The 24,488-nt window shown below is 51.4% G+C and overlaps 7 protein-coding genes across 7 annotated transcripts; 3 read left to right on the top strand and 4 right to left on the bottom strand.

Moving 5' to 3' along the window:
- Positions 1–2,658: 2,658 nt before the first annotated feature.
- On the top strand, positions 2,659–2,967 carry COCMIDRAFT_36815 (uncharacterized protein; the record flags this gene model as incomplete). Its single annotated transcript, XM_007689841.1, has 1 exon — positions 2,659–2,967. One exon carries the CDS (start codon positions 2,659–2,661, stop codon positions 2,965–2,967), a length of 309 nt encoding a protein of 102 aa, XP_007688031.1.
- A 2,024-nt stretch (positions 2,968–4,991) lies between these two features.
- Positions 4,992–6,269, bottom strand: COCMIDRAFT_95525 (uncharacterized protein; the record flags this gene model as incomplete). The annotated part of the gene is made up of 3 exons (XM_007689853.1): positions 4,992–5,112; positions 5,162–5,861; positions 5,963–6,269. 3 exons carry the CDS (start codon positions 6,267–6,269, stop codon positions 4,992–4,994), a joined length of 1,128 nt encoding a protein of 375 aa, XP_007688043.1.
- A 395-nt stretch (positions 6,270–6,664) lies between these two features.
- On the top strand, positions 6,665–7,392 carry COCMIDRAFT_26365 (uncharacterized protein; the record flags this gene model as incomplete). Its single annotated transcript, XM_007689836.1, has 2 exons — positions 6,665–6,976; positions 7,141–7,392. 2 exons carry the CDS (start codon positions 6,665–6,667, stop codon positions 7,390–7,392), a joined length of 564 nt encoding a protein of 187 aa, XP_007688026.1.
- Positions 7,393–9,009: 1,617 nt separating this feature from the next.
- On the bottom strand, positions 9,010–11,850 carry COCMIDRAFT_95500 (uncharacterized protein; the record flags this gene model as incomplete). The annotated part of the gene is made up of 2 exons (XM_007689852.1): positions 9,010–11,327; positions 11,382–11,850. 2 exons carry the CDS (start codon positions 11,848–11,850, stop codon positions 9,010–9,012), a joined length of 2,787 nt encoding a protein of 928 aa, XP_007688042.1.
- Positions 11,851–13,136: 1,286 nt separating this feature from the next.
- COCMIDRAFT_95496 (uncharacterized protein) lies at positions 13,137–16,468 on the bottom strand (the record flags this gene model as incomplete). Its single annotated transcript, XM_007689851.1, has 6 exons — positions 13,137–13,184; positions 13,244–13,334; positions 13,391–14,358; positions 14,491–15,445; positions 15,507–16,164; positions 16,276–16,468. The coding sequence occupies 6 exons, from the start codon at positions 16,466–16,468 to the stop codon at positions 13,137–13,139; spliced, it is 2,913 nt and encodes a 970-aa protein (XP_007688041.1).
- Positions 16,469–17,363: 895 nt separating this feature from the next.
- Positions 17,364–18,239, bottom strand: COCMIDRAFT_5340 (uncharacterized protein; the record flags this gene model as incomplete). Its single annotated transcript, XM_007689826.1, has 1 exon — positions 17,364–18,239. The coding sequence occupies one exon, from the start codon at positions 18,237–18,239 to the stop codon at positions 17,364–17,366; it is 876 nt and encodes a 291-aa protein (XP_007688016.1).
- Positions 18,240–20,482: 2,243 nt separating this feature from the next.
- COCMIDRAFT_95519 (uncharacterized protein) lies at positions 20,483–23,814 on the top strand (the record flags this gene model as incomplete). Its single annotated transcript, XM_007689850.1, has 11 exons — positions 20,483–20,607; positions 20,665–20,709; positions 20,770–20,871; positions 20,946–21,067; positions 21,308–21,537; positions 21,596–21,923; positions 21,976–22,779; positions 22,879–23,218; positions 23,270–23,544; positions 23,614–23,695; positions 23,748–23,814. 11 exons carry the CDS (start codon positions 20,483–20,485, stop codon positions 23,812–23,814), a joined length of 2,520 nt encoding a protein of 839 aa, XP_007688040.1.
- Between the last annotated feature and the right edge of the window lie 674 nt (positions 23,815–24,488).

Here is a 24,488-nt window from a genome sequence, read left to right as displayed (position 1 = left end):
AAGCAACATCCGCTGCTGAAATCTTGTATCTTGTCGTCAGCACTATTTGCATCGTGTGCTAAGCACTTTGGTGTCTTATCCTTGGAACTCTCACTTCCTCTTGTCAGCATTGCTTACCGTAAGTAGAGCCTAGAATATCCAATTAGCATGCTTGGACAAAGGGTGTTTGCGCTTCAATCAGCTCTTCGCATCTCAATACTCTTCCTCTCTTTTCCCAAGTGACATCCCAGTCTCTTCATCTGTTCTTGAAAGACTACTACTCGTGCATGTTCAACTTGATGCACGAGACCAGACCCGCATTACGAAAGCACCTACTTCCAAAACAGGAAGTAGATAATACTTATCACTCACCTTTTCTAGGCTCATATAATCTACTTAAGTTATACCAGGCCATACTCCCACTGCATAGTCCGCCCAATACCGACCTCATCCGAGATGATATGGGATTAGGTGAGATGGAAACCCTGTTCTACCAAGAGGCGGGGAAGGCAGAGTGAGTGGATGTATGAAGGTTCCACGCCGAAACTTTGTTCAGGGGAATCTTGAATTTACGAATTTGCGTCCGAATGATACTGTGGGAATTATTTCTGTCGTAGAGCATGTAGCTGTCCAATTTCTGGTATGAGGATGCGGTAGTGGAATGATGATTGTGTGTTTGGAGTTGGGTAGATGCAACATCGGTAGCTATGCTTCCACGAGCGCTACTAGTCCCGTCCAAAGCTTAACAGTAAATGATCTTTTCAGTCGCCATTATATCTGTTTGTTGATGGGGAATATGCTGGAACATCTTGGTGTAACTGGTAAAGCGTCTTCATTGCACTCTGACCTGATGTAATGTGCTCTAGAGAAGGATTTCTCTATATTCCGAAGGGCTGTACACGAGACCGAGACACCAACGAGGTTACCAAGAAAAAGCCTTCAATCTGTTACATATAGCATGAGATGTTGCACCACAACGGAAACTTTTGAGAGAAATGTTTTCGTTTTTACTAAAGAGGAAATGGTATCACTCTTGTTTACTCGCCATCAGCTCACGCATACGTGGTGATCACACTTTGCGAGGGGACACGCTGGGCCAATTATATACCATAGAAAGTCTAGAAAAGGATAAACTATTACGAAACTTTATACCATTCTTTGTGTCACCAGAATACTAGTAGCAGTCAGTGAAGACATGTACTACGATCTTCAGTTCGACTCTCATGGGCTATCCTCCCACATCCTCTCCTCAAACGGCGATTAGGCTGTCCAGCGAGCCGCAACGTAGCAGCTAGACGAGTACTTGGCCAGCGACGAAGTGCTTGAAGACCTCCACGTCCAGGACCCAAGCAACAAAATGCTCAACACGTGAGCCACATCTTCTACTACTCAGACCTCAACCGTGTCTGCAGAGATAACCGTATGCTACACGTGTACCCCACTACAATTACCAATCCATGCGTCTCAAGCCGCACCTTTAGCGTAGACTGCGACCTCGACTTTATAGTCGACGCCAGTGCCAAGGCAGGTAGGTGTACACGGCGTCGCCGATGAACGTCGTTGAAAATACACGCATTGTAAAGACCCACTCTACACATTAAGTCACGGCGATCAAACCGGATTGACAGGGAAATTTGACCATAACTACTCCCTTTCGTACAATTGTCCCAATCCGGCAACGCAGATTCTATTTTTGGGCGGGGTGGCTACCAGTCCACCTTTTACCGAGGAAAATCATGATGTCCCCACCTCAGTTATTTTGTATTAATCTTAGTAGTAGAACTTCCTACACCTAGTCTTTTTTTCCCTCCCCTCGGAAAGACATGAATGAAGTATAGGTATACAAGTGAGATTACAGGGTGAACAGCAAAGAAAGAAGAAAAAAAGGAGTCAGCCTTATACATCACAACACCGTCATTAATAAACAGCCAGGCAGGCAACAACAACAACAACAGCTATTTAGTAGCCTCTACCAAATCCCCATTTTTTTATTACTCATCCCTACTCAAAACCGTACCGCCATTGTACGCAGGTCCCCCCGACAAAACGCCACGCCCCCCCCCCCCCCTTGATGCAACCCAATATGTTGAACGAACGGCAGTTGGGCAAAATAAATTGGAAGGTGTGAGCGTCGATTGGTGTTGCTCGGGTTGTCACGTGGCAGGTGGGGACTGAAGGGGGCGGTGCAGGGCGTAAGTATCGAGATGGGAGGGCCAATCAGGAAGGCAGGTGGGTAGGACGCCTTGAGCCAAAGAGGAAATGGGTGAGGCCGGTTGGGGGGGGAGTTATATGGAGGATTGCATGTTAGAGAGTATTGGGAAGGGAAGGGGGGGGGACAAGGGGAGGCGAAGGTAGGATTGGGAGCCGAGTTTTGGTGTTTTGGGTTGGAAAAGGATTCGAGGTGTTGTGTGTGTGTATGTGTGTATGTGTGCCTTTTTGAGAGGCGTGGTTCGCTGTTTTCCTGAGGGTTTCTCTCTCTCTCTTTTTTTTTCCCATCTACATTCTTTGCTATTTTCGAAAGTGTGACTGGGAGTTAAAGACGTTGATAGCACTCATTTTTGACGAGCTGGATATACATACATACATATCTCTCCTTTGTACGATCATTACGACGCAAATTCAACGGCCATGGCACGACTACAACGTGCAACCACCTTGACGCCATTCTTCATCCTCGGCATGCTCCCTTATACATCCGCCGCACCACTTATCAAACGCGACGAGGGATACCTTCTTCCAAAGCCCGTCATCATCCTGCTTATCATCATCGGAGCTGGACTGCTTGTGTGCGTGGGGTTTGCAGTACACAGTGCCTTTGGGTTCCGGTCGAATGGAAATGGCATGAAGAACATGGGGTCGGAGCAAATGGAATACATGACAGCAGTGCGTGGGAGGAACTTAGCAGTAATGATGGCGCAAGGACAGCGGAGTCGTATGGAGGGTGCCGGGCCTGGAGGGGTGAGGATGGGAGAGAGTGTGTACGATTAGGAGTATGTTGGGACAGGAGTGGAAGAAGCGGGAGGCAATCTTTGCGTTGGATTGAGCATTATGAGCTGGACGCATTCGGTTCACGTATATCCTCACTTGTCCAGTTCAGATACTGGATTTGATACTGGGACAAACGGCGTTTTGGATGTTATGATTTTTTTTTGGCTGGATATGGTGGTTGTGTACATATTTTTACTGCTTGCGCTTTTTTACTGCATATGGTATTGAAACAAGCAATGCTTGTGACATATGGAATTGTCTGGAACTAGCTACAATGAATACATGTATTTATTCGTCGCTTGCACTGATCTACAAGGACTGATATTGGTGCAGGAAGTATCGACGAGGGATGACTGCTTTAAGAAAACTACAGTATGTGTCCACACGCTCCTGTCAAATACCATTAGACACTATATTTGGCATTAGTATATGTAAAGGAGTAGTCAAGCTTGATAGTGCAACTCAGAGGGCAAAATACATGAACTATCTGTCGAGCTTTAATAGAGCTCGAACAGAGGTTTTATATATACTCGGAAATACAATATACCGAGACCTGCTTTGTATCTACCTATGTTGTAAATGCCTGGCAGGTCGAGCTTGATCCGTGCTCAAGCTCCTTCACCGTCAACGTATGCATTCGAGCTTACTAAGGTCCATGGCCGAATAAGCTCAACCGTGACAGAACATGTAGTGTTGTGACTGATTAGTCTGGGTACAATCAGTTCATATATATTGTTGTTCGGCCTTCAGAGTCATGTTGATTAGTAGAGCTGCGTTTTCTGATATACGATGCAGCAGACGGCACAAGCAGTAGAAACAGCACATTTATCCACTATAGTCAGCTAATACTAATAAAACGTTCGTAAACATCTCCTATTCCAGTATGGATCTCAACAAGCAAGCACAGGCAGTTATAGCAAGCTGACTAGGTTAAGTTTACATAGCTCACTACTGCACCTCGACTTTATGATTCATGTTCTACGTCCGACAACCGAATAGGCAGTATTTGCAGAAAAGCGTTGATTGTAGTGGATCCATGTACATGTCTCCTACCTGCAATCCTACCGTATATTATCCGACACTAGAACAACCAACACTGACAAATAATCCAATCATGTCAACCCTACCTACAGTAACTACACTTATGTTCCCCATCTCTACACCATCAGCTCATTCAGTATACCTATTTCCCCATCCCTACACCGTTCCATGATTAAATCCCCACATTCCTTCACCGTTATACCAACCAACTCGGCTAAACCACACGAATGGAGTTAACAAAAGAAAACACATACACAGCTGACCACGTAGATGTTCACACCGCTGGCCTACACTCTCTCTTGTCCAAAAAAAAATTTAAAGGAAACAAAAAAAGAAAACACGCCAGGTCGGCGACGTCAGGACCAAGCCAGAGGGCTGGATTTGCGCCACAAAGGACTGGTATTGGGCAGAGAAGGAAGAGAAGGATGCACGTATATCCCTGTAGATAAGTACATAGCATGCATACGGGTGGAAAGCAAGACCGAGAAGGACAAGAAAGGGTGGCTGATTGAGTTAGGCCGGAGAAGGGCCAGGCCATTGCATGAGGGCAGTTGTGTAAGTTAGTGGGATGCCTGAACAGGGCGAGTGCCGAGACAGTTGGCGCTGGCCCAGTAGCCCAACTAACTAGCTAGGGGCTTTGGGCGGAGAATTTCGGGATCTGGGGCTGAGAAGATGCAGCATGTAGGTGTTCCAGAAGGCGAGGGCGGATGGGTCAGTGCGGTTAGGTGCATGTTTGAATATACGGGTTTATGTCACTGACAAGGGCATGGGATGTATCTAGGGAAATGGTAATTGGACTTGTGGCTGTCACGGTACGTAATGTCACAGAGGCTGATGGTGCCAAGTCAAAGTTTAATGTGCATGTCAAACGGTCGATGATGGTTGAGAAGGGAAGAAAGGCAAAGGATTGAAATTGGTCAAGGTAGCTGCGAAAACAGAAAGAGCAAACAGGCATCATATGCAACATGACAAATGGCGGGGCATCAAGTAGCTTCCGCGGCTGAAGAGGGACCCTCGTCGTCGACGCCCATAGCTCTGAGCTTAGCTTCGACAGCTGCGACCACCTGAGCATCAAACTGGTCTGACTTCTTCGCTTTCTTGACACTACGTCATGTTAGTAAATCATGTTTGAGAAGACAATAGGGGTACATACGGAGATCTAGTACACTGATCGCACCGTTCGTGTCCGCAGCCTGGACACTGAGGCTGGTGATTTTGGAAGAGGCTGTTGCACTTTTCACACTGCCAGCGAACCCTGGTTCTTGGTTTCCGCCATGTGCGCCTAAACGTCTCGAGTTGCCTGTCGACCTCTGTTTCGCTGTCTGCTTCGGCGTCGCCGGGGTATCCGGCAGGCCATTTGGTGAGCTTTGCGGGCTCGCGGGGGCACTTTGTGCATCTGGCGTGGTGGCAGTTTTGGCAGATGACAGCTTGGGCAGGAACGAAGACGGTAGAGCACTTGTGGCAGGTGCGCCTGATGCGCTGCTTGGTAGGCTGGTAGACGAGTTCGTCTCCAGCACGAGTGCGGATGGTGAGCATGCGCTTTCTCTTTGGCTGGTCGGGGGCGTCCTTTTCGGCCTGCTTCTCCTCGGGCGTCTTCTTCTTGGGAAAGCGAGGGCACTTCTTGCAGCGCCTGTGCTCGCACTGGACACAGGTCCTGTCGGCGCCATAGAGGGTGCCGCAGCGGTGGCAGGTGCGGTGGACACGCATGCGGATGGGCTTCTCGACACGCTGCAGAGGGGGCATGGGGCCCGGGGCAGCGATCCACTCATGAGACTCGAGGGTGAGACCATACTTTGCAAAGAGAGCGTGGGCACGCTCCTGCTGCATGGCGTTGCGGTCCAAGGACTTTGAGGCTGGGGCGGGGCTGTCATGTTGTTAGTAGTGTTGGTGTTGTTGTCTAACTGTGAGACTCACGTGGCGGGGATGGGCTGGGCAGTGGTGGTGTCTTTTGCACCTTCATTGTCGATGGATGGAATTTCTTGTTGTTGTTGTTGTTGTTGTTGCTGTTGCTGTTGGGGAGGTGGTGATGCGGGGGCAGGTTGCTGCTCCTGCAGTTTTTGCTGTTGTTGTGGCTGAGGTGGTGGTGGTTGTGGTTGTTGGGCTGCAGCCGCAGAAGAAGAGGAAGGAGCGTCCGGGGCTGAGGCAGGCGGTTGCGACTTGGAGGAGCGGTCCCTCTTGAAGACGGTGCTCATTCTCTTTACATATTTGCCCAGGCCCGTCTTGGCCTTGTCCTGGGCCGGAGGATTGGGCGGCGTCGACATGGCTGGTGGTGGTAGTGGTGGCAGTGACAATGACAGTGACAGTGACAGTGCGGGCGATGTTTGTTGGTGGTGGTGGTGGTGTGCAGTGCAGTTCAGCAGCTCAGCAGTAAGAGGGTGGAGGGTGCAAGGCCAAGGTCGTGTCCAAATCCCTGGAGTCTGGCCACTGGGTCAACTGGTCGGGAGGGACACCGAAGGCTTGGTAGGCGAACCCCACTGGCGCCCGCAGCCAATACACACACACACTACTCGTACCCTTGGGGCTCTTGTGCTGGCGAGACGGGCGGATGGGTCGGTGGCTTGAGATGGCAGTGTCCAGGTCTGATTCTCATGCGCCCCGTCGTGTCTAAGTAGGTATGTATGTATGCCCCATGCGTCGCCGCCATTTCAATCAGGCCATGGCAAGACTTGGTGGCATAGCCTGTTGTTGGCTGCTGGCTGCTGGCCGTCTCCCGGCGTGCTGGGATCGACCCCGAACTACTCGCAAGCGGCCCGTTGGTGGCCAAGGCACCACACTCACCCTCCCTGCTCGGCCGACTGCGGCCACGGGCTTTTTTCCCTATCACCATTGCCATGTCCATATGTACGTCCGCGCCTGCACCAGGGCCAAACAAGACACGCATCCGTGTCCGCGGCTACGCACAAGACTGGGTCTGCCTGTGGGGATGCATATTCCATACAGTACTGTAGCATTGCTATATCCTGCCCATGTACTTACAGAGCCTAAGTACACATGTCAATCAATACTCAGGTATATTGCCTCAGCTGCACCGTCACATCGCTTGCCCGCCTGCCCGCTGCACTCGGACGCCCAGCGGCCACGCCGTCCAAGGCCAATGACTGCCCATTCACTGCCCTACACATACGTAACTAGATACGCATACCCAGCGATATACCACCGACAGAACGGCCGTCAGCCTGCCTGGCCTGGTGGCTTGGGTCCAGCTGCACCGCTCCCCGTGAGCTGGGTCGCGGGCTGGTGCTGGTGCTGGTGCTGGTGCTGGTGCAATGGCAATGTCATGACCGCTGCTTCCGCCCACCTGGACTCGTCGCGCCCGCCCGGCCCTTCTTTTCGCCTCACCCACCACCATCCGATCCCAATACCCCAGCATTCCGCATGCGCTAGCACCACGACTCCATGTAACACATCGATGCCATGCCATGCCACTCTCTTCGTCTCCCTCGTCTAGGTACCAGTACCTACGCACTACTTACTACTTACTATACTACTCTACACAATCACATGTCTGCACATGTCTCTCCATTCTCTCCCCCTCATACTTATCTCCAGCCTGGCCTAAGCCATGCCCAGCCCAATGTCCGCCTCGACTAGTCCCACTCCTGCGCTGCTTGAATTCCATCAGCACTAACCACGCAGCCACCCCCCCCAATAGTCATCACCACCATCATCAAATGTCACTATCATCGCTTCCGTCATCTCCGTCTTTATGCCTTGCATCCCATGCTTTCATCATCATCCCCCCCGTAGCTTCAAAAAAAAACCACAATACAAACTTCCATGCCGCCCGCTACAGCATAAACCTGCCGAATCAGACACCTCGCTTAAGCCCCCTCGCAACCCGCGCCCGTTTCCCAGTGCCCAAAACGTACCACTGTTGCGGCATGCTCAATACTCTGCCTCCCCCAACCCCTGCTCCCCTTCAAACACGGCCCACATCTCTCCGACCACTCTTTCACATTTCCTCTTCAGTCCAACCACTTCATCCGTTCATCACCAACTTTGACATGCGAGCAAAAGCATAATAAAACAAATATTAAGGATTAGCCCTGCTTACCAGTTACCCATCTGCCGAGACGCAGGGTCACAAAATAATAACAAAACGGTGTCCCGATGCAACGGTCCGACTTCCTCGTCTCGACCTTCCCTCTTCCTCACCTTTTGTTTTTCCCATACGCATCATCACATCACTTCCTAATACTGTACCTGCCTCATAACATGTTAATGCAAACCTCCCCACACCCCCCCTAGTTGGGCATCCTTTTCGTCTTGTCTCTTTTTTTCTGCTCGAGCCGAATTTCTCAAATCGGGCACCAATCAGAACAAGGGCAAAGGAGAAGAGAGAGAAAAAAAAAGGCTAGAACGTCACACTAGGCCGTGTACGCGCATCCCATAGTAGGTAGCGTCCGCGCCTGCACCTGCGCGCACACACTTTTGTCTCTCCCCTCGCCTCGCGCTTTCCCCCCCCACTGGTGTTTGACTCGATGCTCGAGTTTGCCACTCAGGTGGAGCCTTCCTCCCCCCTATGCTTGTATAAAACAGGGCTTCATGTTATGAGATTGCGTCGGCATGCCTCAATGGGATATCGTCGCGATCCGGGGCACACGTTGATAGGATATGCTATCGTATTTGAGAAATGGACTAGGTAGGGGATTGAGCTCGTGTAAAAGTAGAGAGGGGAAATTGGGATCTCCTATACTCTTGTCTCTTCTCTACATGTCAATACGAAGGAAGAGAAATTTGACAACTGACACTCGCTATACATGTGCACGGCAGACACTAGATAGACAGGAGAGTCTCTTATATGTAGACTACAATGCAACGCTAAAGAACAACATGCTAACTACATGGCCGATTGCAGCGCCAAACGCCCCTTCCCCATCCAACCAGATAAACAAACAAACAAACAAACAAACAACCATTCATTCTCCCTCTCTTCTTCCACAATGCCATTTTCTTACTTACAACTCCCCCTCCCATGCTATACTTACAATCTGCCCCCAACTACAACCTACTATCCCATCCCCTCGCGCCCTCACCCTCCCACCTCTCGGGCCACACCTTACCCAGCGCCTCCCAAATATGTCCCACAAACTCAATCTTGAGGCCCCGTACAACCTCCTCGGGCAACTCACTAGCATCCTTTCGATTGCCCTCCGGCAGCAACACTCGCTCTACGCCCGCACCCAAAGCCCCAATCAGTTTCTCTTTAATACCTCCCACAGGGAGCACCCGGCCACGCAGCGAAATCTCACCAGTCATGGCCAGCGTCGGCGGAACAGGCTGATTGCTAAAGAGCGAGATAAGACCAATGGTATGCGCAAGCCCGGCAGACGGGCCGTCTTTGGGAATCGCTCCGCTGGGACAATGCACGTGGATGCTGCGGTTCTTCATGATATCCTCGTCGTGCGTTGTGCTGAGCCCCAGGTCGAACGCGTGCGCCTTGACCCACGTTAGAGCAACTTCGACGCTTTCCTTGAGCACGTCGCCCAGCTTGCCCGTCAGCTGCACCCGTCCTTGGCCTGGCATGTCTGCAATCTCAATGAACAGGATGGATCCCTGGCCACCGGTTGAGTAGGCTACTAAGCCTGTGATTACGCCGGGTCGCGCAGACTGCTCAGTTACTTCTTGGGCAAACTTTTCAATTCCTAGCGTTGCCTCGACGTCTTCTACAGTCACGACTGGAGAATAGGCCGCTACTGTGTTTGTGTCTTTGGCCGTCGCATACTCGACTGCCTTGGCCCGGCAGACTGATCCAATCTCCCGTTCCAGATTTCGCACTCCAGATTCCCGAGTGTACGATGTGATGATCTTGTCAAGCACCTCGGTCGGAATCTGAATGTGCTCCGTCTGCAGTCCATTCGACGTAATCTGTTTTGGAATCAGATGCCTCGAGGCAATGTGTCGTTTCTCAAGCGTCGTGTACCCCGATAGCTGGATAGTCTCCATGCGGTCCAACAGCGGAGGCGGAATTGTGTCCAGCGAATTGGCCGTGGCAATGAAGAGAATCTTGGACAGATCAATGGGGATATTCACATAGTGATCCGTGAATGTGTGGTTCTGCTCTGGATCCAGTACCTCGAGCATCGCCGCGCCGGGGTCGCCGTTGTGGTTTGACATGCCGAGCTTGTCAATCTCATCCAGCAGGAAGACGGGATTTGCCACTCCCACCTTCTTCAGTCCGTTGACAATAAGACCGGGCATAGCTGCGACATATGTCCTGCGATGGCCTCGAATCTCGGCTTCGTCGCGAACACCACCGAGTGAAATGCGGTGGAACTTGCGCCCGAGTGCAGTCGCAACAGACTTGGCTAGCGATGTCTTTCCTACACCAGGCGGACCCACCAGAAGCATAATGGGCGACTTGTCAACCATGCGCTTCTTCTCCAGGAGCCGCACTTCGGTCTCGGACGGCTCTCTTGTCACCTTCTGTGTAGCCACCGGTTGCTTGGCCTCGGCCTCGGCCTCCGCATTGGGGGCCTCGGTCAAGGACCGGATCTGATCATCAATGGTCTTGTTTGCCTGTTCCTTGAGTTTGAGCACGGCAAGATACTCGAGCAACCTCTTCTTAATCTTTTCCAGGCCGTAGTGGTCATTGTCCAGCTGCTGTTTCGCTCGCACCAGCGTGTTGGAATCCAGCTGATCAACCGTCATCTTGCTCCATGGAATCTCTGCAAGGTTCTCTAGATAGTTCCGGCACACCTGGTACTCCGCCTGCGCTGGATTCATCTTCTGCAATCTTGCCAATTCGCGCTGTGCCACTTTATTGGCCTCTGCTGATAGCTTTGCATCCTCGAGTCTCTTCTTGAGCTCATCAATCTCATTCGGTTCATCTTCACCCGCCTGCTGTGCTCCTCCTCCAGGAAACCCGGCGGGGAAGCCAGGGGGCATACCACCCATCTTGGACCGCCTCTTGAGAGCCTCTTGTTGTAGCTTCCGTAGTGTGTCCATGTCCAATGTGCCGTTGGATGATTGTGTAGTCGCAACCGTCATGCGCGTGTTGCCTTGGATGTTGCTGATCTGCCGTTGTAGAATCTCAATGACCCGGTCAACCCTCTCCTTGACATCTACAGACGCCAGTACGCGCAACGTCTCTTCGTGTGTGGTATCCACCACATTGGCCATGAAGTCGGCGAGTAAGCCCGCATCTGACAGGTCCTTTCGTGTGATGAACATTTCCAGTCTCCGTGCGACAATAGGCGAAAGTGTGACTTGTGGTGTGCGTGGTAGTATGGCGGATAGTCGGACGAGGGCGAGTAGCTCGCGTGACAACTGCTTGAGGAGGTTGAACTGGTTCAGGAGGTCTGCACTCGCGATGTCGACTGGAAGTTGTTAGCTTGCCACATGCACATGGGTAGAAACAGGTGTAGACATACTGTATTCCTCAACAGCTGCCAACTCTCCCTCAAAGTACGGCCTCTCTTGCACAACATCAACAACCTGGACCCTCTCGAGTCCCTCGACAATCAGGCTCAAATCGCCCTGTTTACGGCCCTGCACCCCGCTGACTTTTGCCACACAAGCCCACCCAAAGATATCCTTCTTTGTCGCCAGTATGGGATCAGACTCATAATGCGTCTTGTCGCGCTGATGTCCATCCTCAATCAACATGTTGCCATCCGACCCCAGTGTATTCGACTTCAGCGGCACACACGCGACCGTGATGGCGGCATCCGGCTTAGCCGTCGGACTGATACTGTATATCTTTGCGAGGATAGCAGCGACATCGGAACGATTGGTTATCGGTATCTTGAGCGTGGTACCGGGGAGCACTGCGAGGGGTGGCGCAAGCGGGATGAGCGGGAGCACCGTCGTGCTCGTCTTGGACGAGCCCTTGCCCATCATGACCACCTACTATAAAACAATGAACGGGGGGAAAAAAGCTGAGAAACTAGGAGTTCAAAGGATAATGATGATGATGAGAAGGAGGAGGAGAGAGTGAGGGGGAGGGGGAAAGGAAAATGATGTTGGACCAAATCCGATAATAGTGGTTCGTCTGGTTCGCGTTGGTGACGTGCGGAGTTGGTACCGCTGGGATCAGTGGCGGGAGGGTGCGGACTTTTGTCCCCTAAAAGAACCAGAATCAAGGAGCAAAGCAACCCCCAGCTGAACTTGAGTGATTCAGCACTCACGCGCGCGCGCCAAAATGTATAGTAAACAAGAAACAAAAAAGCAATTCTGTTGATATGCCCTCTTGTCACGATAAGCCAGCTCTATTTATTTACTCGCTCGTCACATAAATGAAAGGAGCGCGCCATGCTTGTGTGTGTACTTTCCAGAAGATACGGTCGCTTCTCTCTTTTTTTGTTGATCCCCGCCGCTCTCTTCTACGGCAATCTCGTCGCGCGGCATCATCACGGACCCTTCTCTTTCTCTCCTCGCTCGTGCTTGGTATTCTCTCTCTCCCCTCCCCCCTTCCCCAGGCCGAGGTTAAACGTGCCGACGACGAATCACGTCAGGCGCGTTGCCCAGACTTTCCCCATCTGATAAGATGACCTCCGCACTTTCCCGCACCTCCGTCCCGCGAACTTTGGGTCCCCCGTTGTTGCAACACTAGCATACAAACACGTGAACGCATGTACGTTTACTACTCGCATACGTATGCATCTTGTAGTTGTGTATAGTGGTGCTCCGTAATCGGATGCAGAGATCTGCGCTTCTTCTTTTTTTTTTTTGAAACCCTTCCTCCATGGATTGACGAACCCAAAGAGGGATATTCTGTACGTTGGTTGTGGCACGGCATTCTGACCACATGCAGTCAATCGTGCACATGTCTACAGACTTGGACTGCTAGGATAACAAACCTATCTATTCTGTTTCTGCTTAGAAACATACATGTGTCCAACCCTCCTCGAGGTATTGCTAACCTACCTGCATACCAAATGCACACCCTCAACCCCCGCTGCAAATGCTTTCAAGAATCCGTCTAGACATTGATTCCTTGTCCCATGCATTCCGTTTCCTACCCACCATGACAAGTCAGACACATTTAGAACGTTCACGTATCGTGCATTTCCCATGACATGCTCTATCCGACCCCCTCCAAAAATATCATCATTGCCACCCAGGAAACAAATAAATCATGCCAAGTCCATCGTTACACTGCAGCGCCATTCTCACCACCCTACTCCTCATGTCGGCGTGTTTCTGCCGTGGGTAGCAGTCATGCTGTAAGGGGCCTAACAATGAACCTCGTTAGCTATGCCTTTCTAACCAAACCAGCACGCAAGTGACTTACCAAGACTTTCTTCGCATTGCAGATGCGCCAGGCAAGGTTCCTAACCGTGCCGTCCGCTTGTACAACCTCAGGTGCGAACTCGATACCAAACCTGGCCACCATTAGTCCCTTGTCTTTGCAAAGCCCAAGCAACAGCCATCTACTTACATCTGGTGTACTGCAAAGACTACGCGCTTGGCAAATTTGCCATGGCGCTCGACTCGGCTGCCAAAAGGCTCCTCAGGCGTCGAAGGCGCAACCTCTGGGTCGCGGTCAAAGCAGTTCTGGATAATGGGGAGAAGCGCCGCTTCCACGGCCCGATGCGTCGTTCCATTCTCGTCCACTTCCACGTCGTCCTCGTCAAACTTTGGAATCTGAATCTCAAAGGCCTGTGAGAGTGCCATGACGTGGTGTCCACCGTCATGATGGTACCTAAATTCAAAGACACCAGTGGTCCACCAAAGCTTGTCTCCTCGGAACTCGACTTCGCCAGTGTAGCAGTCGGATGCTTCTTCATCAGCAGCGTTTGCAGCTTGTAGCTTGTCAGAGACTAGTATGCCATCGTCGGCACGAGCAGAGTCAAACATGTCCCTGTTGGTGGCGACCCATCGTCCATTCGAGCTGATGTGTGTAACCTCGCGAGATTGGTTGTCGGCGACCATGTACAGACCAATCCAGTCCTTCTTGCTGTGATTCAGAGGAGCTTGCCAACGAACCTTAATGGGGGCGCCGTATTCCAGGGCCAGTGTCTTGAAATCATTTGTCCGTACTGCCGGAATCCTGGCAAGCTCGCCTTCGCGGCCGCCATTCCTCTGCTTTTCAACAGTCGCCGGTAACAAGGTTCCTTCAACCACTAGCCTGTATTGCTTAGGGTCCAAACCAGACATGTCTTGTGAAGCCCGGCCGATTGTAATCCGCCTTGGAGAGATATTGAAGAGGCTCGTCACGTTCTGGGCAAATGCACTGAATTTAGCGGCAATCTTTGGTCTTGTATCATCCAAGAATTTTTCAATCTTTTCCATCATGGAGTTGATGTACTGGTCGGCTGCCGACTGCCACTGGCGGACTGGATCAGGCAACGCTTGACGCACAGTCTTGCTGACACCTGACATTTCGCGGAGGTTGCGGCCATACAACTAGAGAGATCGAGTTAGTAAGTCATGCAGGTTGGTTGTGTTCAGATGCGCTCCACATAGCCTCTTGGTCCAGGCCGAGGTCGGGGTGGTATAACGATTCCGTGTGGTGTGTAACAAGCGTTTGCGACTTACCTTGATCACATGTGGTTTCTCTACGAATTGCAGGAATGCGAGATTGAGGACGTGGGCTGTTGTAGCGAGATAGAAGACTGCTGGGCTCCAAGTTATGATTGCTACACCCCAGACACCAGCGAGCCCAAGAACACGCTCTGGATTGTTGAGGAAGCGGTAGATGCCACTGTAGGTAAGCGATTTCGAAGGGGGGTCGAAAAAGAAGTCTCCACAAAACCATCCAAACTCCCCAAGCGATTCGTATATGCTCATAGCAACCCACAGCTGGAGGGCGATCATGGCTGCACCAAGAACGTGTCGAAAGAGCGCAAGTCCGCTCAAGCCTTGGGGAGGGAGGCTGTACATTTTCCAGGCAAGTGCGACGAAGCTGGCGTGGCTCATGGTCATGCTCATGTGGTAAAGGGACTTCCACTGGCGCCATGCCTCTTCTTTGGTATCGCCATACTTGATGAAGTGCTTAGTCCAGTTCTTTTTCTTGGACTGTCGGTCCAGGATGTAGCCTAGGCCCAATGCATACCATAACCGCCATCCGAAAGCATTGATGAAGAGGAATGCTTTCACCGTCCACGTGTTAGGAGTCAGCACCGCCAAGCATATCATATAGAACGAAAGCAGTACTATTGTGACATCTATGGAACGATGGAAATCCGTGTTCAGAGGTCCTACAATGTGGTGCGTTGGGGCAGGTTGCTTAGAGGGGTCGTGGACGGCGTCACCGAATCCGAGTTCGGATTGACCAGTCTTGGGCCGATCTTCGTGAGCAGCCTCCCCAGAAATTTGGCGCGTGCGGCGGGGAGGAGCTGGGTTGTACGTCGCTTCAATATGGGGCTCCTCTACGATGGACAAGAAAGCAAATTGCGCAGCATGGGCGATGATGGAGATTGCTAGAACTTTGTAGCTTGCCGTCATTAGGGCAATACCATAGTATCCGGCATACCCGATCGAGTACATGGGGCTGTGTGCAGGGGTAGCGCGTTAGTATGTCTTTGGTTCAACGACGCAACAGAGGGTCTTACTGCGGTGCCATCTCGAAAACGCCGTCGAATGTCAGGCTTTGGTCAATGAGGTAGAAAAAGTCACCCCAGTACCATGCAAAGTCCTTGACAACTCGGTGCGCATCAAGCTTGACCCAAAGGTTGAAAAGGAAGAGGACGACGCCCGTCGTCCATCGCAAAGCCCACAGGAACCAGCTTTCCTGGGGCCGGTTGAAACAGGCGATGGCGAAAAGGCAGTATGACACGAAATCACACATCAGAATCAGGTCTACCACACGTCTAAACACGAGCCATGTGTTGTACTCAAGCGGCGCTTCTTCAAACTTGTAATCCTCTGGGATCTTGATCTCCAGCTCACGCTTGAGAAGTTTGTATAGGGCCGGGTGTGGGTTTTTGCCTGTTTCGGGATTCTCAAAGATGTGGCTCTGCTTCGCCCACAAAACGAGGCGGTTGTGCTTGGACTGGCCGTCGAGCAGCCAGCCAATGCCTGCATTGTAGCCGGCGCGCCAGAAGAGGAAGACTATTGCGAATACGGGGATGCGGGCGCTTTTGGGCAGTACAAAGAAGGTCAAAATCATAGAAGCGAGCACACCAAGGACTGCTAAATCCGACAGGTTTTTAGGTTGTGAGGGCGAGAGAAGTTGTGAGACCATGTCGTGGGTCTGGGGAACAACGAAAACTGCATTGGAGAGTCAGTATTGAATATCAGCTTTGCAAAGAATGAGGAGTTCCTCGTGTATGCAAGATAATTGTCGTTTTCTCCGGTGGTCTTCGGTGACGCGAAACATACCTGTACCATCTGGAGTCCTTCCGTAGGTTCGCTTTCTGCTGGCATCACCTTTGTACTTTTTATTTTCCTCGTCGTTCAACTGCAGAACCTTTTGCTTAGCATCGTCTGCATTGTTGAGATGTAGTGGTTTGGCGTTTGGCCGCTCTCGCAGCTGGCTACCGTCGGCCATGGGCCCGTTGCTAACATCAGCCATGTTGGCTGGGACGCGAGCAACTGGATAGGAAGCAGGTTGCCTGGAGACCAGATGGGTGGGGGGTTCTCCCGACTGATATCACAGCGACAGCCAAGGCTTGAGCGCTAGGTGAACTGCCGTGTTCAAGTGACTGTCCGGCACTGCAGGGCGTTGGAGCTGAATGCGCCGGCGCGGCTGTAGATTCTGATTTGTCTCTGTGTGGCCGCAAATCTCGCTTCTTGAATACGGACCAACGAGAGGGCTCAGAGTGTTGAACTCTAGCTAGCGTGTGAATGTTGAACGTGGGATGGAAAGGGAACAAGGTCGCGGGCAGTGCAGTTTGTGTGTAGCGCGCGAAGGAAGCGTGGGTTAGCGGCACGTCACTGTGTGGGGCTCTGGCATAAGCCGACTTGGCCCGAACTGGTAGTCATGGGCCGAACTGCCGTTCAGCACGCCCCAGTAGCACGTGAAATGAATTTTACCAGTAGTATACACTCGTCTTGTTACTGTCTTTTTTGGCAACAAATGTGGATACAAAGCGGTTTTATTGAAATGACTTCCATTGTACTGTAGCCATGCTGGTTGGCGAACAAAAAATGCCTCCCCCACTGCAGTGTCGCACCAAGAAGCCCAGGCAGCATGGGGGAGAGTGATCGAACACAAAAGAACAATTTCGATTGAGAAATGGCATTCGATGCGCCAATAAAAGAGCCACTATTCCTTGCATGTATGCATGCATGGGAAGTGGGGTAATATACCTCCAGTATCCGCCTGTCGTGCCGTGACATCTACCCATCACACAGAGTTCACCCTGCATCTCTTGGGCCTGCCAGCATTGCCTGCCTCCTCGTCTAGTCTTTGCTGCCGCGGAGCCCTGTGATCCCAAGACTGCCTCCTTGCTTCCTCAACACTTCTCTCAAACAAGTTTTTTCGGATTTGGTTGTGCAGTGACAAATTTGGTGAGGCGACATGTATCCATGCTACCACCCAATCCCCCGCCGTCCAACGTTGTCGCTGCTATTGATGAGGCAAGACGTAGTTCAGCGAACTGTTGGTCTAACTGCATATCCTGATCCTTGTAGGTGTTTTGGGGTTCAAAAAGAGCAGCCTCAGGGCTGAACACAAACTGCTTTGATGTGCAGGTCATGGGCAAAAGCCACGTAGCGCCTGTCTGTGCCACATACTGTGCACATACTGTGCTTTTGATGATCGCTAAATCGGACCCATCAGCACCTAAATGGTCATCTGGTGCGATGTCGTCAATAGAGGTAGAGTTGCTACAATCCTTTTGAAACAAAGATGATGCCATCTTGTCCACCCAACCGTTCCACTGCCCATCTCTGGCTTCTGGTTCTTCCGGGTATGAACATAGGGTAGAGACCGAGGCAAGGTCTGGTATCGTTGACGAGACTGTTGTAGATGGCGACGAAACTGTCTCGGCAAGATAGATATTTGCTTTGCAGGCTTGGAGATTGTTGAGGAAAGCTTGTTCATCACGCTCTCGATTTTGAATTTCTTTCTCCAGGTGGCGCATACTTTGTCGGATCTTCTTCTTTTTCCTAACAGGCAAGGACGAGTCGGCAGCAAGCCGGCGTTCATTCCGACTTTGCTTCTTCCGTAGCGCCTGTAAATAGGTTACGCAGTTGGCGAGTCCGTTCTCCAATAAGTCCTTTTCAAGCTCCAGTCTCGATACCTGGACGGAATAGGGAAATGTGTCTTCAATGGGGAAGAAGTAATTACCACGTGTGACGGAGGCCATCCAAGGCTGGCATGAATCGGCATAACACTTCATGATGAGAGACATGGACAGGTATCGATATAATAATTTTTCACGGGATCTCGAGCGAACACAACGTGAGGCGGACACGAGAGTATTGTATGGTTGTGTCCAGCATGGAAAACCAAGGCTGGCGCTGGGGTCGGCTGGAGCCGTCCCTCGCATGATGGTCGGAGGCGGCGAGCTACCACGTCTAGAATCCAATGGAGATCACATCGTCTTGGCGAAGGGCTGTTCCAATAACTCAGGAGGCGCAAAGTTCGGGAGGCAAAAGGGGGGCGAGGACTCAAGGAAGCCTTTGGAAGAGCATTTGCTGAAAGCCCGTCACAACAGCCAGATCACGAGCGTCGCGGCCAGAGACTAGGTTCGCGCCGTTTGGTCATGGTGCAGGATGCAACTTTCGTATCCAGCAGCTGGGAACGCCACGGCCCTCGAAATGGTACTATTTTGCTATTGTTCGCTTCCGACAATCAGAAGCGTTACAAAGGGGTTCCGGGAGGCTTGTCGGCGAGAGCCCTGTGCTGAGAGTATTGTCGAGCAAGTCGGCCAAAGGCGACTTGCGATTGGTCCGAGCTAGTTCAAGTCGGGTAGCGCAGACTACGAAGAAGGTTCCTTGATGTCTTTGTATGAGAAGCTTTCTGGCGTTCTGGGGCGTGAAAGGAGCATTTGCAAGCAAGGGGCCACAATTTCTCGTGACTAAAGATACCTATATTCAGCTTTATTCAACCGGTACTGAGGGCAGCTGAAGGCACCTTTGGACTCGTTTCCACAGCTCTAGCCATGGTCGTTGTTGGTCCATGATAATGTTGCGAGATTGGTATGCAAGGGGGGACGCCGTGGGTAAATGGTGGGCAGCATCAGATGCGCATCATTACACCGGGGCCACGGGAGCCTCGGCGGGAAAACAGGCGTCGGGAAGGGGATTTCCAGTCATTCAATCGCAATTCTCATCAGTTCAATTCTTGAACAGGACGAGGCCGGCGATATGATTACCCTAATAGGTACAAGGTCACGCCACGGTGGTGAGAGGAGGCTGCTTCTTCGCGGTCGTTGGAACAAAGTACGTCAGCCGCGTCGGTACCTGCATGTGCGCAACACTGTCGTAATCGTTCATGACCAGGAATGCTGTCGTATGTTTATACCAGTGGCTGGCACGTTCTGTAGTTGGGCGACGAGCCTATTGCTTGTGTGTATAGTAGGCGTTGAGCATGGCGGCATGTCGTAGTATGTAGACGAGGCTCCACTCCTCCTTCCTGCCTTCCCCCGCAGTACAGTGCGTGCCCAAGTAATAGCAAATGCTGCGATGGAACTCAATCCTTCAACACAATCAACCCAACTGCAGCCAACCGAGCATTCACCATCCAACCCCCATCCATGGCTGCGAGTCCAGCTGTGCCGTTCTCACCTCATCCTGTGTGGGTGCACTTCACCTTTCTCATTACTCGGACACATGTGTCAAGCCCCGTGTCTGGCTCCGCTGTGACGGCATCGGCTATGCATGCTATGCATGCCATGCATGCCATGCAGGCTGTTCAGCAACCCCGCAGCACCGATGTGCATACTAACTGAGTGTACAACCAGGCCGGGAAACTCTCTTCGCGCTTTGTCGCGGCCATGCTGGAGGGACTACTATATGGCGCCGTGCAACGTGTGCCTGAGCGGGTTTTTCGGCCTTGGTTTCCCCACACAAGAGGATTTGCGTACGTACTCTAGCTGCATGGCCAGCCATGGATGTCAAACTCACCTGTCGGTCCTCGTTCGGTAGACAGTGACGTCACCACTGTAGCCCTATAGCATCCAGAGCATCCAGAGCATCCACCGGTCAGCCAGGTCCCCTTCTTGCGGGTCCCAATGCTGCTTGTCCTGCAATCTACTGAGGCGGGGTTCCTGGTGACGACGGAACATCCTTCCTACGCCATGAGCGCTTTTGGCGTACCGCTACGGAGCGTGAGAGCCATAGCCGTCTTGATTTGCTGTCCTGTGGCGGGTGACATGAACACCACAGCCACTAGTCAGGTTAAACATGTCCGGGAAACGCCTCGGTCATGTAGTATTGAGATGTTTGAAATGCACATCTACCGGCCCTTTAGTTACCGTCAGCTACCGCATAGCATAAGCCTCTAGGTACCCACATTACGTACTTTTCCCCTACTTACTATAAGTATTACCCAGCATCCATCACTTTTGGAAACCAACAAGACTGCTCGTCTCGAGCCAAAATCTGCACCAAACAAACTGACTCAAAGCTTTGCAACAATATGGCCGCCAAAATCATCGACATTCGTGTCGATACAGTCGGATCCGATATCCTCGCTGATATCAAAAAGGGCCTTCGGCCGGTTGCCGGTGCCGAGAAAACTTTGCCCACGTTGCTGCTCTACGAGTAAGCAGGCACACATCAAGCTAAAGGTACCTGCTAATGTCCTCCCCATCTCCACAGCCAGGAAGGACTCCGTCTATTCGAACAAATCACATACCAGGAAGAGTGAGGAACTCCATCCACTAGGGGCTTGGCTGTCAAGCTGACAAACATCCATCGCATCAGGTACTACCTGACTAATGCCGAAATTGAGGTGCTTGAAACGTATGCGGATAAAATAGCCCAACGCATTTCGCCAGGCTCAATCGTGGTGGAATTGGGGAGCGGGTAGGATCTCGGCTCTCACCATACAAGAGATTGGAAACGAGCCTCGTGCTTCGTAAGTACTAATATCTATGCAGCAATCTGAGAAAAGTCAACATACTGTTGCAGGCCATTGACCGTCTGGGCAAAGATATCGAATACTACGCCGTCGATTTGTCCCTTCCTGAGCTGGAAAGAACCTTCAAACAGATACCCATAGGTGAGTGAGCGCAATTTGACACGGCGTCATTGAATAAGTTGTACGCATAAGCGCATTTATCTGCTCTAGCATAAGGTAAAAGTTTCGGCAGCCGCCATCGGGGTTCGCCTGGGGCCTGCATATGTACAACTCAACAAGCCCCGCGCTAGTCTATCGTGGTACCTATCCATATATCGTATAGGCAGCATGCCAATGCCACATGACTACTTGATTACGAAGGCTTGCTGACCACCCGCGTAGAGGGGTATAGCCATGTCAAATGCTTCGGACTCCACGGAACGTACGATGACGCTCTGGAGTGGCTCAAATCCCCCGCCGTCGAAGCTAAAACCAAGACAATCCTTTGGCTAGGCTCCAGTTTGGGCAACTTCAAGCGTCATGAAGTCCCGCCGTTCCTTGCCGGATTCGGCAAAGTATTACAAACTGGTGATACCATGCTTATCGGTATCGATTCCTGCAAAGACCCCAAAGTATATTGCCTGCCACGAATTGTACGCAAGATAAATACTGACGTCCGACCTACGCTAGCGCGTGTTCCATGCATACAACGACCGCGACGGTGTTACCCACAGATTCATACTCAACGGACTCAAGCACGCAAACGCTCTCATGGGGGATACCGCTTTTAATTTGGACGACTGGGAAGTCATTGGCGAGTATGATACAAAAGCTGGGAGGCATCATGCTTTTGTAGCACCGCGCAAAGACCTCGTGATCGATGGAGTGCCAATCAAGCAGGGTGAGAGAATCAGAATCGAGGAGAGCTACAAATACAGCCACGAAGAAGCCAAGAAGCTATGGGAGCTCGCCAAACTTGCTGAGAATGCGATTTGGGCTAATTCAAAGGGTGATTATGGTGAGTATGCACTGAAGATCATGGAGTCATGACGTGTTTCTGACAGTCTTAGGTCTTCACATGGTCTCCAAGCCCTCGTTCTTCTTCCCTACCACACCAGAAGAATATGCAGCAGGACCCGTGCCTTCTCTCACCGAGTGGCAAGAACTCTGGAAAGCCTGGGATGCTGTCTCGAAGCAGATGATCCCAAAGAGCGAACTACTTGCCAAGCCGATCAAACTCCGCAATGAGTGTATCTTCTACCTAGGCCATATCCCTACGTTTCTCGACATCCACATTGCCCGTGCCACCGACGGAAAGCCCACAGAACCCACATATTTCTGGAACATCTTCGAGCGTGGTGTAGATCCTGATGTTGATGACCCAACCTTATGTCATGCCCACTCCGAAGTTCCTGAAGAATGGCCACCATTGGACACGATTTTGCAATACCAACAGACCATTCGCAAGAATGTTGAGGCGCTCTACGATTCTGGAGAAGCAGAGAACAACGGCCGTGTTTCGCGCGGATTGTGGATAGCTTTTGAGCATGAGGCAATGCATTTGGAGACCCTGCTCTATATGCTCATTCAAAGCGACAAGATCTTGCCGCCTCCAGGAATCAAACAACCGGATTTTGTCGCTTTTGCTGCACTGTCAGAAGTCATGGCTGCGGAAAACGAGTGGTTCACGATCCCAGAGTCTGATGTAGACATCGGACTCAATGACCCAGAGAAGGATTTTGGAAGCAAGCGATACTTTGGCTGGGATAATGAGAGACCCCGTCGATCAGTACACGTGAAGTCCTTCCGTGCCAAGGCCCGCCCTATCACAAATGGAGAATATGCCACATACCTGCTCCAGACAGGCAAGCAAGGTCCGTACTATTCGCACACAACATATTGATCTTGTTTCAGTGGTTCTAGAGTAATTCGTGTCGTCACATGATTGCACCTGGCTGACTTGGCTTTACTAGAATTACCCGCGTCTTGGTGCGACAAGGCTTATTCCAACGGCGACTATACAAACACCACGAAGAGAGACAGTGTTGTCAATGGTCACTTGAATGGCAATGGCGAATCCTCGCAGAGCATCATTGAAGGAAAATTCGTGCGTACCGTATACGGAACTATCCCATTGAAGCTGGCCATGGGCTGGCCTGTTGTCGCATCCTATGATGAGCTTGCTGGGTGCGCGCAATGGATGGGTGGTCGCATCCCCACCATGGAAGAGGCACGAAGTATCTACGCTTACGTTGACAGCATCAAGCCAGAATTTGAGCAGTCGCTCGGCAACACGATTCCAGCAGTCAATGGGTATGTTCTTGAGAGTAGGTCAGGGAGAATCAGATGTCTAACACAACACAGCCACCTACTTAACGAAGGCGTGTTTGAGACACCGCCATCACACCATTTGCTCAACGGCAACTCCGGCGCAGCAACGGGTCTCAAGCCACGCGATCTCTTCATCGACCTTGAGGGGACCAATGTGGGTTTCAAGCACTGGCACCCAGTCTCGGTGGCCGAAAAGGGCAACAAGCTCTGTGGGCAATCCGATCTGGGCGGTGTTTGGGAATGGACTAGTACTGTGCTGGAGAAGCATGATGGCTTTGAGCCAATGGTGCTTTATCCAGGTTACACAGGTATGGGGAACTTCTACGGGCTTCTATCGCTCAGCTTACATGCAATATCATATCGCTGACAGCAAGCAGCCGACTTCTTCGATGGCAAACACAACATAACTCTGGGTGGATCCTGGGCGACACATCCGCGCATTGCTGGGCGTAAGACTTTGTAAGTGCAGCAGAACGAGTGTAGCCAAGACTTTGTCGCTGACATGTTCAAGCGTCAACTGGTACCAGCGTAACTATCCTTATGTCTGGGCCGGTGCCCGTATCGTGACAGACGTGTAGTGGTAGACTGACAACCATATGTGACTTGGATGCGGTCATGACGCTTGTAGTTTCGCAGCCGGACGAAGTGGTAGTAAATGGGCGGAACAACAACGGCTCACTGCAGCCTTCACCGCAGCATTATGGGCCCTCCCCACCACATATATCTCCTTTCGTTTCTTGACAAATTCGCTCGCACTGTTATGTAATTGTTTCGCCATGTCCGGTCACTTCAGTTTCGGTCTACTTGTTACGGTCACGCTCTTTCCATAAATTGCTTAGATGACGTACCATTCGTCCATAGTGAACTGCGCAGTCACCCACATTCCCAAACAGCTTATACTGAGGTGCAATGATCACTCACCTCATCTTTTGCGACAAGCAAACGCCTTGTCTCAGCCCCACAACTATTCTGCACTTCTACTACCAAAATCTCCTAGACTTCTAGTTCCTTACTCAACCACTACCCCATTCAACAGCACACCAATCAGGAGAACACATTCAAGCAGACAACATGGGCAATGGTCTGTTGTTCAAATGGGAAGATTCGCAAGCGCTTAAGTAGGCTATCCCCCGTCTCGTTCGTGTTTTTTCTTGTTGCTATACCATCCTAGTGCGATTGCGGCACCAAAAATCAAGCACCCTGCTAACAGCGTAGTCACCATTGCGGAGTTTGCGCACGTTCTTTGAAGCAC

The sequence above is a fragment of the Bipolaris oryzae genome (assembly GCF_000523455.1).
Source record: "Bipolaris oryzae ATCC 44560 unplaced genomic scaffold scaffold_66, whole genome shotgun sequence".
In the NCBI taxonomy this organism is placed as follows: Eukaryota; Fungi; Ascomycota; class Dothideomycetes; order Pleosporales; family Pleosporaceae; genus Bipolaris; species Bipolaris oryzae.
This window is presented reverse-complemented; position numbering and strand designations above follow the sequence as displayed.